This window comes from Culex pipiens, chromosome 3 (assembly GCF_016801865.2).
Source record: "Culex pipiens pallens isolate TS chromosome 3, TS_CPP_V2, whole genome shotgun sequence".
Taxonomy (NCBI): domain Eukaryota; kingdom Metazoa; phylum Arthropoda; class Insecta; order Diptera; family Culicidae; genus Culex; species Culex pipiens.
Genome location: NC_068939.1, coordinates 182,027,062 through 182,041,735, shown reverse-complemented (window position 1 = coordinate 182,041,735; position 14,674 = coordinate 182,027,062). Strand labels below are relative to the sequence as shown.

The 14,674-nt window shown below is 32.2% G+C and overlaps 1 protein-coding gene across 1 annotated transcript in view; it reads left to right on the top strand.

The window, feature by feature from the left end:
* The window catches only part of LOC120416194 (calcitonin gene-related peptide type 1 receptor-like), a 60,047-nt gene that overhangs the window by 38,329 nt on the left and 7,044 nt on the right, over positions 1 to 14,674 (top strand). The window contains exons 6-7 of the mRNA XM_039577878.1: positions 2,155 to 2,281; positions 10,857 to 10,958. Coding sequence (XP_039433812.1) covers positions 2,155 to 2,281; positions 10,857 to 10,958 — 229 coding nt within the window. The remainder of the gene's footprint in view (positions 1 to 2,154; positions 2,282 to 10,856; positions 10,959 to 14,674) is intronic.

Genomic DNA, 14,674 nt, shown 5'->3' with positions numbered 1-14,674 from the left:
TCGAAAAGTAACACTTTTCAACATTTTTTGATTTAAGCAATTTATTGACAAAATACATGAAAATTCGACTTTACATTTCACTCAATGGGTGTTTTTCGGAATTGCAAAAAATATTGTATGGAACTCGTTGCAAAACTTGATTTTTTCAGCACTCTTCGTATTTATTCAACTCGGTGAACCTCGTTGGATAAATGTACGACTCGTGCTGAAAAAATCCTCTTTTAACAACTTGTTGCTTAAACTACTATTACTGTGCACATTCAAAGGAAGTGTAAACATGAAAAGAGACTTCTTTTGTATTGCATCATAATCATCAAAGCAGGATTGCCAGGACAAAACCAGTTAAAAATATGAATGTTCAGAGGATATGAACTATTTCAAGACATCGAAAAATTCTGTTGGGTTAATTGATTTTCGGCTTCAAAAAAGTTGAATTACCATTTTTGTTGAAAATAAATATTTTTTTATATTAAACTCGTTTATCTGAATTAAAAAAAAAATCAAAAATGTCAGAAAATATAAAATCTGTCGTAATCTGTCATAATTTTGCACATATAACGATAAACCTTTAATCTGGCTGGTGCTCGAAAAAAATGGCACTCCCAGATTTAAGATAAATCTGCGAGTTAAATTTTACAGCTTAAAATTAAGTGAAATCCCTTTGTTGGACAGTATCTTTATTAAAGTCTTATGAATCGTCAATGTTCAAGATGGAATTTTGCACCGGTTTTGTGATTATGTTTTTTGTTGTAGCGAAAATTAAAAAAAGACACATTTTTTGGAAACCCTATTTTTACGCGCATTAGGTTTATTCCAAACATCATGAATGCTGAAGCGACGTGTGATATGTTTAGAATTTATATGTCACTTTCTGCAATATTAGCTTTTGGTGTTTGTTATTGTAGCAATTAAATTATTATTTTTTAGCTTTTTAATAACGTGATTGCAACACATTTATATGGCAGTAGGAATGAGATTGATTCTATCTGACACGGTATGATTTATAAAAACTTAAAAAATTGTTGCAAACAAAAATTAAGGCAAATAATCTATTGAGTGAGGAACGGATAAAAGTTACCAAAAAAAAAAAAGCAACAAAATCATCTCATACCAAATTCAAATTCCATAAACCCACAGCGTTCTTCCCGCGGTGAAACCATTATTATCGACAATCAATAAATTGGGCCTTTATTTTTCCACCATCATTGCCGCTCCCCGGTGAGATATCAGTCGAGAGCCCATAAAATCTATATAAGCTCTACCGCCGCTGCGGGTTCAACATGTGCATATCCTTACACGGTTTATGATCCTGCCGCTCATCCATAATTTTTATTTGGGGGGAAGATTCCCGCTGAAAAACTACCCCCCAAAGTATCGTTTCGAGGGATGTCCGAAGAACCGCAGCGCAAGATTTTCAGCGGGTTTTTTTTCGCTCCCCAAAACGATGATTCATGGAGACCATCTGTCTTGCATGATGATTTTTTTAGGAAAAGTTTTCAAATAAATGTAAAAAGTTACGTGGATATGCAAATGTAACGAAATGTGTGCAGTAGCGAAAATCAACAAAACGCATTTTATTCCGACAATAGCGCCAGATATAAAATGTAGCCTTTGAGGTTTACCATCAACAATCGCTTCTACTAGTCTCAACATTCCTGGAAGTGTATGGAATGGGTGATGGGTTCGGTGAAAATATTTTGATTGAAATCTGTTGTATGATGAATTTGCATTTTGCAACTTCTGACTGGTTTGTATTTTTTTGTGTGTGGATAACACGTGTCATACTGGTGATGGCTGGAAATTGGTTGATTTTGAACTCTGTTATTTTCCACTTTCAGCTATGATAATAAAACGAAGTTTTTCAAACAAAATTTCCGCACCGTTCACTATTCCTTCCGAGAAACTTGCACAATCACAGCGCCTTCAGTTCAAAATTACCCGCCATTATCACTGCATTATCGCTCGTGCATAAAACGTGCAATCATCATTACTCCCCCCCCCCCACACACACAGGAAGCACATGTGTTTGTCTTATCACTTTCCCAGCTGGTCGGTTGGTGGTGGTGGTGGTTTTCCCCGAGTCGAGTCATCCAATAACCGACACTGCTGTCTTCAAATATAATCTCTTTCCTTGATTTTCGCTCCACTCCGCAGGACTCTGAAGTGCACCCGCATCCGAATTCACATCAACTTGTTCATCTCGCTCGCGCTCAGCTGCATCTTCTGGCTCGTGTGGTACAAGCTGGTCGTCGAGCAGCCGGAAGTGACCCACCGAAGTGGGGTAAGTTGAATTTCCTCGGGGAAATGGGTGGTTTGGTTTGGTGGTGAAATTTGCGTGCAACGATTCGCAAACGGGGGTTTCTTTCTGCTTCGTAGTAACACTCAGTAAATCCTAATATCAGAAGGCTCGCAATATCTTTCCAGCTTATACCATATCAGATGGTAAAAGTTTTAACCGCAAGTTGAAAGGATCCCATATAAAATGCAATTGTTCCGCCAAGTCAATAAAAGGTCAGAAGGTTTTCATTTTTGGTTGCAAAGTTGAGTTCAGTAAATATGCCACTTTAATCGTACACACAAAAGTGCAAAATTAAAATCAGTCATCGACTCGATCGTTGAATGCTGACTGAGCGCGCCTGTCATAATCGCCCCTACGAAAAGACCGTCAGTGCACGCACACGAAGTCGAAACGAACGGATGCCGAGCTCGACACTCGATCGCGCGACACGAAGGCAGAGACCCCTTTCTCTTTCTTTCTTTTTCTCTCTTTCTTGCTTCTGCGGTGATGCGTGATGACAGCAATCATAGGACTCAAACGAACGAGTTTTGATATTCAAACCTATATCAAGAAAAAAAAATTGATAACCGTACAAAAAAGGTAAGGGGGGTTGTAGGGCGAATGCAAAAACATTTGGAACAAAAAAACGGGTGCTGATCCATCTACGTGTTGAAAATTATACATTTATAACTAAAAATAACGATTTCGATTGTTGGCCGTCTGCTTGTATGGAAATCGCCCATAGTGATCTGTAGTTTTAGTGATTTTTCACAGCGACAAAAAATGAAATTTTGTGACAGACCAATGATTTTCACGGTACTTAAAATTAATTATCTGAATTTCGTGAAATGATGCAATGATCTATGTTTTAAAAAATTGAGTTCTAAATTTGTTATGCATTTTTTCATCCAATGTTTCAAAAATGTCGGTTAAAAGTCGGCGGAGTTTTTGAACATTATTATCATTATTATTATTAGGGAGCAATTTTACAATAGGTCGTTTCGAATTTCGCGGCATTTCACGGTATTCATTAAATTTTAGGGATTACGCGGTTTCCGTGAAATCACTAAAAATCACAAGCCATACTGATGACCATCTTGTGAACTGTTTTTGTTATTGGCTTTTTACCATCTATTTTCTGTATAACATGAATACACTAATTTCCTGTTTCAACAAACTTATTAGAAAATCAGCAAAAAAAATGTATTACAAGAGCTTTGATTTATTCATAACTAAGTACTTTCTAGTATTTTAATTATTGAAATAAGTTTTTCAATAATGATGTGTCAAAATGTTGCAAAATTTTCATCTCTCCACACACTATTCAAAAAATCATCACTTGAATAGAAATTTTCGCTTTTACAAGCTGTTAGGATTGGAGTTGGTTGGTTTTTTTTAACCAAATATATTTCAATAATAACAAAGATTCTCAACGAAAAAAAAAATTTTTTTTTTTGATATTTAATTTTCCTTGACTGCTGATTATGTTCTAATTTATGTTTTGCATTACTTTTTCACATTTTTTAAAAACATTTTTCTACTAGGATTTTCTACAAGCTTTTATACAATCTTCACGGCAGGACACCATAGCAAATTTCGTTTCAAGTTTTTGTCCCCTTCTAAATTTCCCCGAAAAAACTTGTACTATAGGGTGACAATAAAAAATCGGCATCAGGGATACCGATTATCGATTTCGTAGGCAAAAATAAGTGAACATTTTGAGCGAATCTGTTAAGGCTTAAGGTTCGCTATAAATCGTTAAAGTTAGTGTAAAAAAAATCTTTTCATACAAAAATGCCCTCTTTAAATCGTTAATGACTCATCAGGATTAACTCGGATCAATTTGCGGTCTTCGACAAAGTTGTGTGTCATTAAATTTTACAGAAGAATCTCACACTTGACAATAATCCGACACATTTAATGCCATCTTTTGGCGGAATTTTGAAAATTATGTTTTCCCTCATACATTTTTTCGAATTTCCTCATACAAACTTCAACGATAAAAAGCGACCCACAACCGATTTGGCTCAAAATAGGCATAACGTCATGATTCGAAATCCGGACACTTAGTAGCATATCATTTTTGTTATAGCTGGCAAAAAATCATGTAATAAGTTGGAAATGTAGAAATATCATCAGGATGTAGTATAAACAGTCAGTTTCAAGAAAATGCATGCAAAATATGTCTTTTCTAACAATTTTTCATCACAATTTGAAAATTAAAATGACTTGTTGTGCTTCGAATCCCGGACACTGATAAAAGCTGATTCGAAATCCGGACACTTTTGCTTCGAATTCCGGACACTCGATTTTACTTATGAATCGCACAAATTTGGACTGAAATGTTAGTGAAAGGCATTCTCTAGCTCTCAAATAAGCTGTTAAAATCAAAACAATCGATAATTTATATAAAAATTTGCTAGAATTTAAGAAAATCGAAACCATAAATTTCTGCCTTCTCGGTGCTTCGAACTCCTATGAAATATTTCAAGTGAAATGTTTCACATTTTTGTTAAATTTATAATTTTATTGTATTTAATTGTTTTGACATTAACTATAGCGTTCAAACAAACTTTAAATAAAAGTTGATATTGGAATTCATCAAATCACACAGTTTTGACATCCATAATGCGAACTTATACCCAAATAATTGATAAAACAAGATGAAGTGTCCGGGTTTCGAAGCGTCCGGGAATTCGAATCATGACGTTAGTTTACCAAAAGAATCGAGCCAGGTGGTATCTCTTATGATTTTCCAAGATTTTCATTTTTTCTTTTCACCCTATTGCACAATCGGATATATGAAATAATGTTTATATCTGCATTTTTAATCAAGTAGCGTATTTTATGCTTTTACAAATAAGAAATTTTTGAGCCACAGATCAGAAAAAAACGATTTACTCAGAGAAAAAAAGAAATCATAAAATCATTGTTATTTTGCAAATTTGTACCAGAAATTTGAAATTTAGGATTTTTTTTTACCCTTTTTCAATTGACAAAATCTTAAAAAAATGAAAAAATTGGCTAAATTTTAGATTTAGGCCATTCAGAAAAAAATCATACATAAATACATACATACATACAAGATGCAAAACATATAGATATTGCTAAGTTATCTTTGAGAAAAACTATTTTTCTATATTTTTTTTGAAAAAAGGCCAAAACACATTAAAATAAATTTTTAAATGTAGAATCTAAACGGATTTATCATTTTTATTTGGTACGTCGTTTTCAAGTAAAAGTCATTCTCTAGTTAAAATTCCTAATATTTTTTTCTTTCCTTGCATTAAAAAATATACTATCACTAGCAAGGTTGTTGACGATAAACTTTTCGAGGTTCGACAACGATAACGATAGTCGGGAAAAATAATACTATTCTATTTTTTTTTTATGATTCGTTATCAAAGGATTCGAAATTTTGCAAATATTTTGAATGTTTTAGAAATTTTTGAATGAAATACGCAAATTTTCACAAGATACCGTATTTTCTCGAAAATATTAAAAAAAAATTAATTCTCAATATTGATACCCATATTGCGAATTAGAATTTTTCTTAAAAATGCCATATTTTCTCGAAAATACTCAAATTTTCATAATTTACAATATGAGTTTTGTGAATAAAAAACTCAAATTTTCACAAAATACCGTATTTTCCCGAAAACACTAAAGCAGTGAAAAAACAGGTTAAATTTAGCTTCGTATCGATTTGGGTATCAACCTATGCTGCGCATTATAAAAAATTTAATATTTGAGGTAAATACGGTATTTTGGGAGAATTTTTTGTGTTTCATTAAACAAAATCTCTAAAACAATGGAAACTGTGGGAAAATTTAACTTGAAAATTTAAGTTTTTTGAGAAAATGCGGTATTTTGTGAAAATTGTAGTTTTTTATTCAAAAAACTCTAAAATCGTGAAAATGCAGGTTTGATTTCGCTTCGTTTGATACCCAAATTGCAAATTTTAAAAATTTGAGTACAAAATTGCAAATTAACTTTGTGAAAATCTAGAAACAGAACTTTGCTTTAAGTATTAGGATGTAACAAAAATGACTTTTTGGCGGGTATTCAGTAGTTTGTTCCGGTGGGCATACTGAGCCCAAATCCAAAATATGAGCGTAACAGGAGCTGGCGCTCTTCATTTGGACTTTAAATGGGATTTAACCCGTAAAAAAGATTTTTTCAAAAATGCCAATTTTTGAGGCACATTGGCCACTGTAGCGTTTATTTTCAACATAACTGGCGTGTGGGCCAGATCCTTGCGCATCTTTTGCACATCCAATCAAGATCATATTTTGGATTTGGGCTCAGTATGCCCACCGGAACAAACCCTTGAATGCCCGCCAAAAAGTCATTTTTGTTACATCCTAATAGGTATTCGTTCTGATTTGTTTTAGCAGCAACCTTGTTTTTGATGTTTGTGGTAGTGAAAAATTGCTCTCTCTTTAAAATTGCACAGCAAATTTCCTTTCGCATTCCAAAGACAAGTATAGGGAGGTGTGATGCAAAACTGTGAAGTTCACTATCATGTTTTTTTCGAGGTAATGAGAAATCTTCTCGTTTTTTCTGTAACCACGCGCGCGTTGCATCCATTTTGCAGAGCGCGGAAACTTTTCCTCTTGAGCTACACGACATTTTACCAACGAGCATGCTTGCGCACATGAACTTAATTAACTCTCTGAAAGCTTGTTTTTTTTTTGTGAATTTCTTTAACCTTTTCAAAACGAGCTATTTAAAAGACGGATTTTCATGACCTTTAGTCTGAGAGGAGTATTTAAAACTGAAAGGTAATTTTAGATTATTCCTGATAAGTCAAATTAGACCATTTCTGCGAATTTTGGAAAAGTAATAAATGGCTTTGGAAGAAAGAAAAGAAAAATCTCACAAAGAATGCTGCTGACGGACAAGCTGGAGCTATTTGGAATTTAGAAGTCTCTACTTTCATGTTTTACTCCGTCCAAGTGGAATTCCACCTTTTTGGGGTGGCTTTTCCTTCCCGGGAAAACAGATGTTCCTTTTTTGCGTGCGTTTGCCAGCTCAAAGGGTCTACTACTCTGCACGGAACAACATTAAATTATTAATTCATCCCCCTCGAAAAGAAACAGAGTGACACTCTGGGGAGAGAAATAGGATGATCCTCGCAGCATATTATTAGTGGGGTGGTAGCAAAAAGGGGTTTATATATGCTAGGTGGGTGAAAGTCTTTCTTGTTTTTTTTGATGGAATTTGCAAATTGAGGTTGGGTGCGTTGTTGGCTTACTTTATTGTCACTCAACCTAATGCAATTTTGTGATTAGGCCTAATTTTTTTTTGTCTCAAATTTTGACAATAAACACTCGACAAAACAAATTCAACTTCTTTTGTATTCAAAGAATAGTGTAAAACAACCTGATAAAGTCTCTCGAGCATAATTCATTTCAGAGACAGCAGAAAAAAGACACCACAACAAGGGAAGAAACCTCATCACTTTCAAGGGAATCACTTTGCGTTTTCCTCATGCATACTGTATTACGACCAGAGTGAGACAGTGAAAAAACGAGAGAGATTGGATGAAAGACAGCGGAAGACACTTTTTGACTCAACTCAACGAGCTGTGCATAATTTATCTAAAGAAGGAAAGGAATCGAAAGGTGACATGTTGAACTGCTCGTGAAAAGCCATTGATGGTAGTTTTTACGAGTGTGAAAACTGTAGCAAGAGATTGTGTTATTTTATGAGGGTTGAGATTTAACGAATAGTTTTTTAATATTCTTTTGAGGAGGTCGCTAATTTGTTAATTATTCTCAATGGACATTTTAAAATTAGATTTGAAATAACAGAAAACTGGCAAATATCTATAGCAAACTGGCACGTCCAACTTTAAATTACTTTCGGCAAGTTTGCCAAAGCCACACATTGGTCCGTGAGGAGGGGAAATGCAAGCAAAATTCAATGTAATAAACAAATTCTTCCTGTTGGTCATTTTTGCTTCTTCCACACTACACACGTGCTGCTTCACATAGGGTGGCCCTCACTTTGGATTGTCGAAAAAATATATGGAAATTTATTTACCAGTAGGATTTTGAGATACAATTTATGAAAAAAAATAGTTTTTAGATAATTTAATCACCATGGGTTATCCATAAAAAATTATGTGTTTAAAAAAAAACAAGTTTAAAATGTTTTTACCACCCAATAAAAATTAATATCATAACTAATGCAATTTTTCAGAAAGCATTTGTATTGCTTTTTTGAAAAAAAAAGTCGTTTGAATAAATATCCAAAGAATGAAAACATTTTTTTTATTTTGACAAAAACTTGGACAACATTTAAATCAAATATCCATGAATTCCTACAAATTATAGGCTTGGGAAAATTTTGCATTTTTTCCCGATTCACTATAAATAGTTTATATAAATGGTGATAAAAATTTGGTAGGAAATGAATGAAATGAATGAAATGAATGAAATGAATGAAATGAATGAAATGAATGAAATGAATGAAATGAATGAAATGAATGAAATGAATGAAATGAATGAAATGAATGAAATGAATGAAATGAATGAAATGAATGAAATGAATGAAATGAATGAAATGAATGAAATGAATGAAATGAATGAAATGAATGAAATGAATGAAATGAATGAAATGAATGAAATGAATGAAATGAATGAAATGAATGAAATGAATGAAATGAATGAAATGAATGAAATGAATGAAATGAATGAAATGAATGAAATGAATGAAATGAATGAAATGAATGAAATGAATGAAATGAATGAAATGAATGAAATGAATGAAATGAATGAAATGAATGAAATGAATGAAATGAATGAAATGAATGAAATGAATGAAATGAATGAAATGAATGAAATGAATGAAATGAATGAAATGAATGAAATGAATGAAATGAATGAAATGAATGAAATGAATGAAATGAATGAAATGAATGAAATGAATGAAATGAATGAAATGAATGAAATGAATGAAATGAATGAAATGAATGAAATGAATGAAATGAATGAAATGAATGAAATGAATGAAATGAATGAAATGAATGAAATGAATGAAATGAATGAAATGAATGAAATGAATGAAATGAATGAAATGAATGAAATGAATGAAATGAATGAAATGAATGAAATGAATGAAATGAATGAAATGAATGAAATGAATGAAATGAATGAAATGAATGAAATGAATGAAATGAATGAAATGAATGAAATGAATGAAATGAATGAAATGAATGAAATGAATGAAATGAATGAAATGAATGAAATGAATGAAATGAATGAAATGAATGAAATGAATGAAATGAATGAAATGAATGAAATGAATGAAATGAATGAAATGAATGAAATGAATGAAATGAATGAAATGAATGAAATGAATGAAATGAATGAAATGAATGAAATGAATGAAATGAATGAAATGAATGAAATGAATGAAATGAATGAAATGAATGAAATGAATGAAATGAATGAAATGAATGAAATGAATGAAATGAATGAAATGAATGAAATGAATGAAATGAATGAAATGAATGAAATGAATGAAATGAATGAAATGAATGAAATGAATGAAATGAATGAAATGAATGAAATGAATGAAATGAATGAAATGAATGAAATGAATGAAATGAATGAAATGAATGAAATGAATGAAATGAATGAAATGAATGAAATGAATGAAATGAATGAAATGAATGAAATGAATGAAATGAATGAAATGAATGAAATGAATGAAATGAATGAAATGAATGAAATGAATGAAATGAATGAAATGAATGAAATGAATGAAATGAATGAAATGAATGAAATGAATGAAATGAATGAAATGAATGAAATGAATGAAATGAATGAAATGAATGAAATGAATGAAATGAATGAAATGAATGAAATGAATGAAATGAATGAAATGAATGAAATGAATGAAATGAATGAAATGAATGAAATGACAATATGCATTTTATGACAATATGCAAGTTGCACCGGAAGTGCAAAGCTAAAATTTGCATCAACAGTATGCTTGAAATGTTGCGGAAGCGTAAATATTTCGTAAGTCATTTATTCATGTTTGATGCTATTTTTCGTTAATTTAAAAGTATTTTTTTGTCATAAGGATAATTGACTTTCCCTAAAAACTAGCAAAAAATCATTATTTTCAATAATTATAAAACGCTTAAGGGTTCCGTTTGGCCACTTTCGCGTGGCATAGTCCTTGAATTCAAACCCCTTTCCAGACTGCTTTCCAGAGGAACACCAGGAGCCAAGTTCGAATCAAGTGGCCTCGTGTCTATAATTAACGCCCGGCGCCTGTTCGTTACGATAATGACCCTGACACAATCTATACGCAAAAAGGGACTCTGGCCAAGCTAAAGATCATTCATTGAGGTGGTTGGTGTTCCCCTGTTTCCGGGAAAATATTTGCGTGACGACACGGCAACTTGTGCGAGAGCAAGGAGCTATTTTTATAGCAATTAAGGTTTTCCTTCCCTCTAAGATTAATAATGTTCTGGCCTGCCCTTCGATAACTTATACAACGGTGAACGCATTAGGTATTAAGTTTTACTTTCTTGTCTGGTCGAACTTTTTCATTACAGAACTGGTGCATTTCGTTGCACATTCTGCTGCACTATCTGATGCTGGTGAACTACTTCTGGATGTTCTGCGAGGGGCTCCATTTGCACCTGGTGCTGGTAATAGTAAGTACAGCGATTAGAGTAGATTTCCCTTTAATTAATTTCACCCACATGTTTTCAACTAACACTTGTAACTCCACACTGATTGATGTGAAATGTTAAATCAATCAGTCTAAGCTCGTTACAGTTTTAATTTGATGCGACGTGTAATTTGAAACCGGAGCTCCTGATAAAAGAGCCACGATTTAGTTTATTGGGATTGACGTTCTACTCTATTGATTGATGGCAAATCGTTTATCACCTGTAATGATATCCTTCCTAGAAATGCTCTAATGTCACAACATATTTTTCTAAAAATTCAAACTTTCACAGTTACGTACAATAAACAAAAAAAGTGGCTCATCCACCGAGAGAGCACATACCGGCGATAATTCAACAGAGTCCACAACATTGTAGGTCAAGTTCAGATTCGACATTGGCGGGAAAATACCCACGCACACCGTGCTCTGGCGTTGAGTCCGTTACGCTCAATTTAATTCAATTTGAGAAAGGCCATCGAAACAGCATTTTTTGGGTGGGAGCTTGGATACCGGGCTAGAACGTTGCCGGATGCAAATAGCGTTGAACGGATGCTACACAAAACGGAGTTATTTCCTCATTTTAAACTAAATGGTGCTGCATTTTAGGGAATTTAATTGAAAAATATTAAAATGAGATTTTCAAGAATTCAATTTTCTTGAAAATTAAGATAAACTATTTTTAATAGATTTTTTTTTTAATTGATGCTGTTGTCTGAGAGAGAGAAACAAAAGAGAAAGGAGAAACAGTTGTGGTTGGTGGTTGTGGTTTTTCCCCTGGGCTTTCCCGCAAGGCTGTGTGCGGTTTTGAATGAGGATGTGGCGAGAGATTACAGCTCACCTGTTGAGCTATGATAAGGACAACAAGTCAAGCAAGGACAACGGAAAAGGATAAATACTATTAACCCGCATTTGCGTTGCTTCCTTCAAAAAGTGACAGGAAAGTGGGTTATTTTGGTATTGTCTTGGTGTTTTTTTTGCACATTAAATTGATTAAGAAATTGTGGGAGTTGAAGATTTGCATTTGCGAAAATTCATAGACAAGCAGATGTGAATTTATTTTTAAATCCAATTTCATAAGACAATTTAAAACGCAGAGTAATTTTCTGACTCTTCATACAACGATAACGCCTCAACAAACTTCAAAATATCAATGGAAATTTAAATGAAATCAGCTGAATTCAATTTAAAATGTGTTCCCCTGTGTTAAAAATCATTTTTGCATTATTTATTGCATTTATTAAAAAATCTTTTGAGTTAAACAAAAATCAAAGTACAAGGATGCTAGATGCAAAGATTTGTCTGTGTTTCACAGACATTTGAGCTAGCGTCAGACATTTTTTGAGGTGCACAGACTTTCAAAAAACATCAATAAATTGATATTTAAAAAAAAATCAACTGAAACTTATCTATTTATTTAGTCTTCAAATGCTTAAAAACGCAATTTCTGATTGACTGTAAATTGATATATGTGAGTTTTTGACAAATTCACAGACATACACAGATTTTTTTTACAGACATTTTGTAAAACCAAGTGATGCCAAGTGATACAGTATCGCAGAAAAGTTTTATTTCACTGAAATTTTTGTTCTTATCAAATCTTCCTTTATTTTGAAAATAATGATTGCGAATCAACTGAACTGGTGTTTAAAACATATAAAAACACTGAATAGAAATTTAAAATATATTTAAATTTAGCACTGAAATGGGTGCTGAAAAGTTGATCTTTTCCACGCTAGTGTTTTTGCAACTTGTTGTATACTTGTTGCATAAACTACAATTTCATAGGCCTAATCAGAATCTTGAAAACTGATTTTTTGATTGATTCTGAACTGATTCATTTAAAACATTGAATAAATATTAGACAAATGTTTGTCTCAGTTTTCTTTGCAATCAATTTTTTTTTATTTTTTTGAAATCATGCCTGCTTTTTAAGCTGTTTTAAATTTAACAGATCAATTCTTTTTTGAAAAGTTGGTCTTGTTTTTAACATTATTTATAAACATTTGTTTGGCTGTAGCAAATATTTTTAAAAGTATTTGTTTTCCCCTTTCAAAAATGATCTAAGAATCGGGGGTAGCAATTGTTTTTTTTTCGTCAAAATATTGTTATTATTATGTATTGTTATTTTAATTGCAATCAGTTGAAAACAATTTAAAGTTCATTACCAAATACTAACAATGATATTAAACAAGTTTTAGACAATTTAAAAATATTTTGAGTTTTTTTGAATTTTAATTGTACAACAACATAAATTTTCTTTATTTCAATTTTAATATATTCTTTAGTTTTTCAAAGATACTTTTCAAATGTATTTGAATAAAAATGATTTTGAACAAAAAAAATCGGAAAATTTATTATAAATTTGATTTAAAACATTGAAAAAATATAAGACAAATGTTTGCCTCCGATAGAAAAAAAAACAGGAAAAATGAGTTTTTTCAGAGTGTTAATAAACATAAAAAAATGTTTTTTTTTAAGTCATGCCTACCTTTTTGAGCTGTTTTCAATTTAACAGATCAATACTTTTTGAAAAGTTGGTCTTGTTTTAAACATTATTTAAAAACATTTTTTTTTTTTTTTTAGCCGGGACCGTGGTGTAGGGGTAAGCGTGGTTGCCTCTCACACAGTCGGCCTGGGTTTGATCCCAGAAGGTTCCGGTGGCAAATTTTGAGACGAGATTTGTCTGATCACGCCTTCCGTCGGACAGGGAAGTAAATGTTGGTCCCGGTCTAACCTAAAGAGTTAGGTCGTTAGCTCAGTCCAGGTGTAGGAGTCGTCTCCCTGGGTCCTGCCTCGGTAGAGTCGCTGGTAGGCAGTTGGACTAACAATCCGAAGGTCGTCAGTTCGAATCCCGGGGTGGATGGAAGCTAAGGTGTAAAAAGAGGTTTGCAATTGCCTCAACAATCAATCCTTCGGACACCTAGTTTCGAGTAGGAATCTCGCAATCGAGAACGCCAAGGCAATGCTGTAGAGCGAATAATTTTTTTTAAAAACATTTTTTAGGCTGTTAAAAATATTTTGAAAGGTTTTTGTCTTCCTCTTTCAAAAGTTATGTAAAAATAGGGAGGTAGAAATTGTTTTTTTTTATATTGCATAATTATAAAAAGTAATTTTTATTGCAATTCGTTGAAAACAATTTAAAGTTCATTCCGATATACTAACAAAAATATTTAACAAGTTTGAGACAATTGAAAAATATTTGGAGTTTTTGTGAATTTTTTTGTTGTACAACAAAATAAATTTCCTTTATTTCAATTTTAATATTTTCTTTTGTTTTTCAAAGATACTTATCGAATGCATTTGAATAAAAATGATTTTGAACAAAAAAATAATAAAAAAAGTGTTTTGACAAACACTATTTTTCAAAAAATATACGATGGGCAAACAAGATTTGATCAGTTTGTGCTATGTCACTAAAAATTGCGTTTTTGGTCATCCAAAACACATTCTTATATAACAAATATCAAAAAATATGATTACACAATTAAAATTTTGGTGTACGAAAATTAAATATAAACTTGCAAATGGATGATAAAAATGTGATTTTTTTTTCATTCGCCTTAAACTTTACTAGCACCTCATTTTTGATCATCCATTTGTGGATTCAACCAAATTTTGATTTTTAAAAAGTTCCCATGAAGAACTCAATATATTTATAAAATCAAAAGTTTCAAAAACCGTTTGAAATGATACCAAATT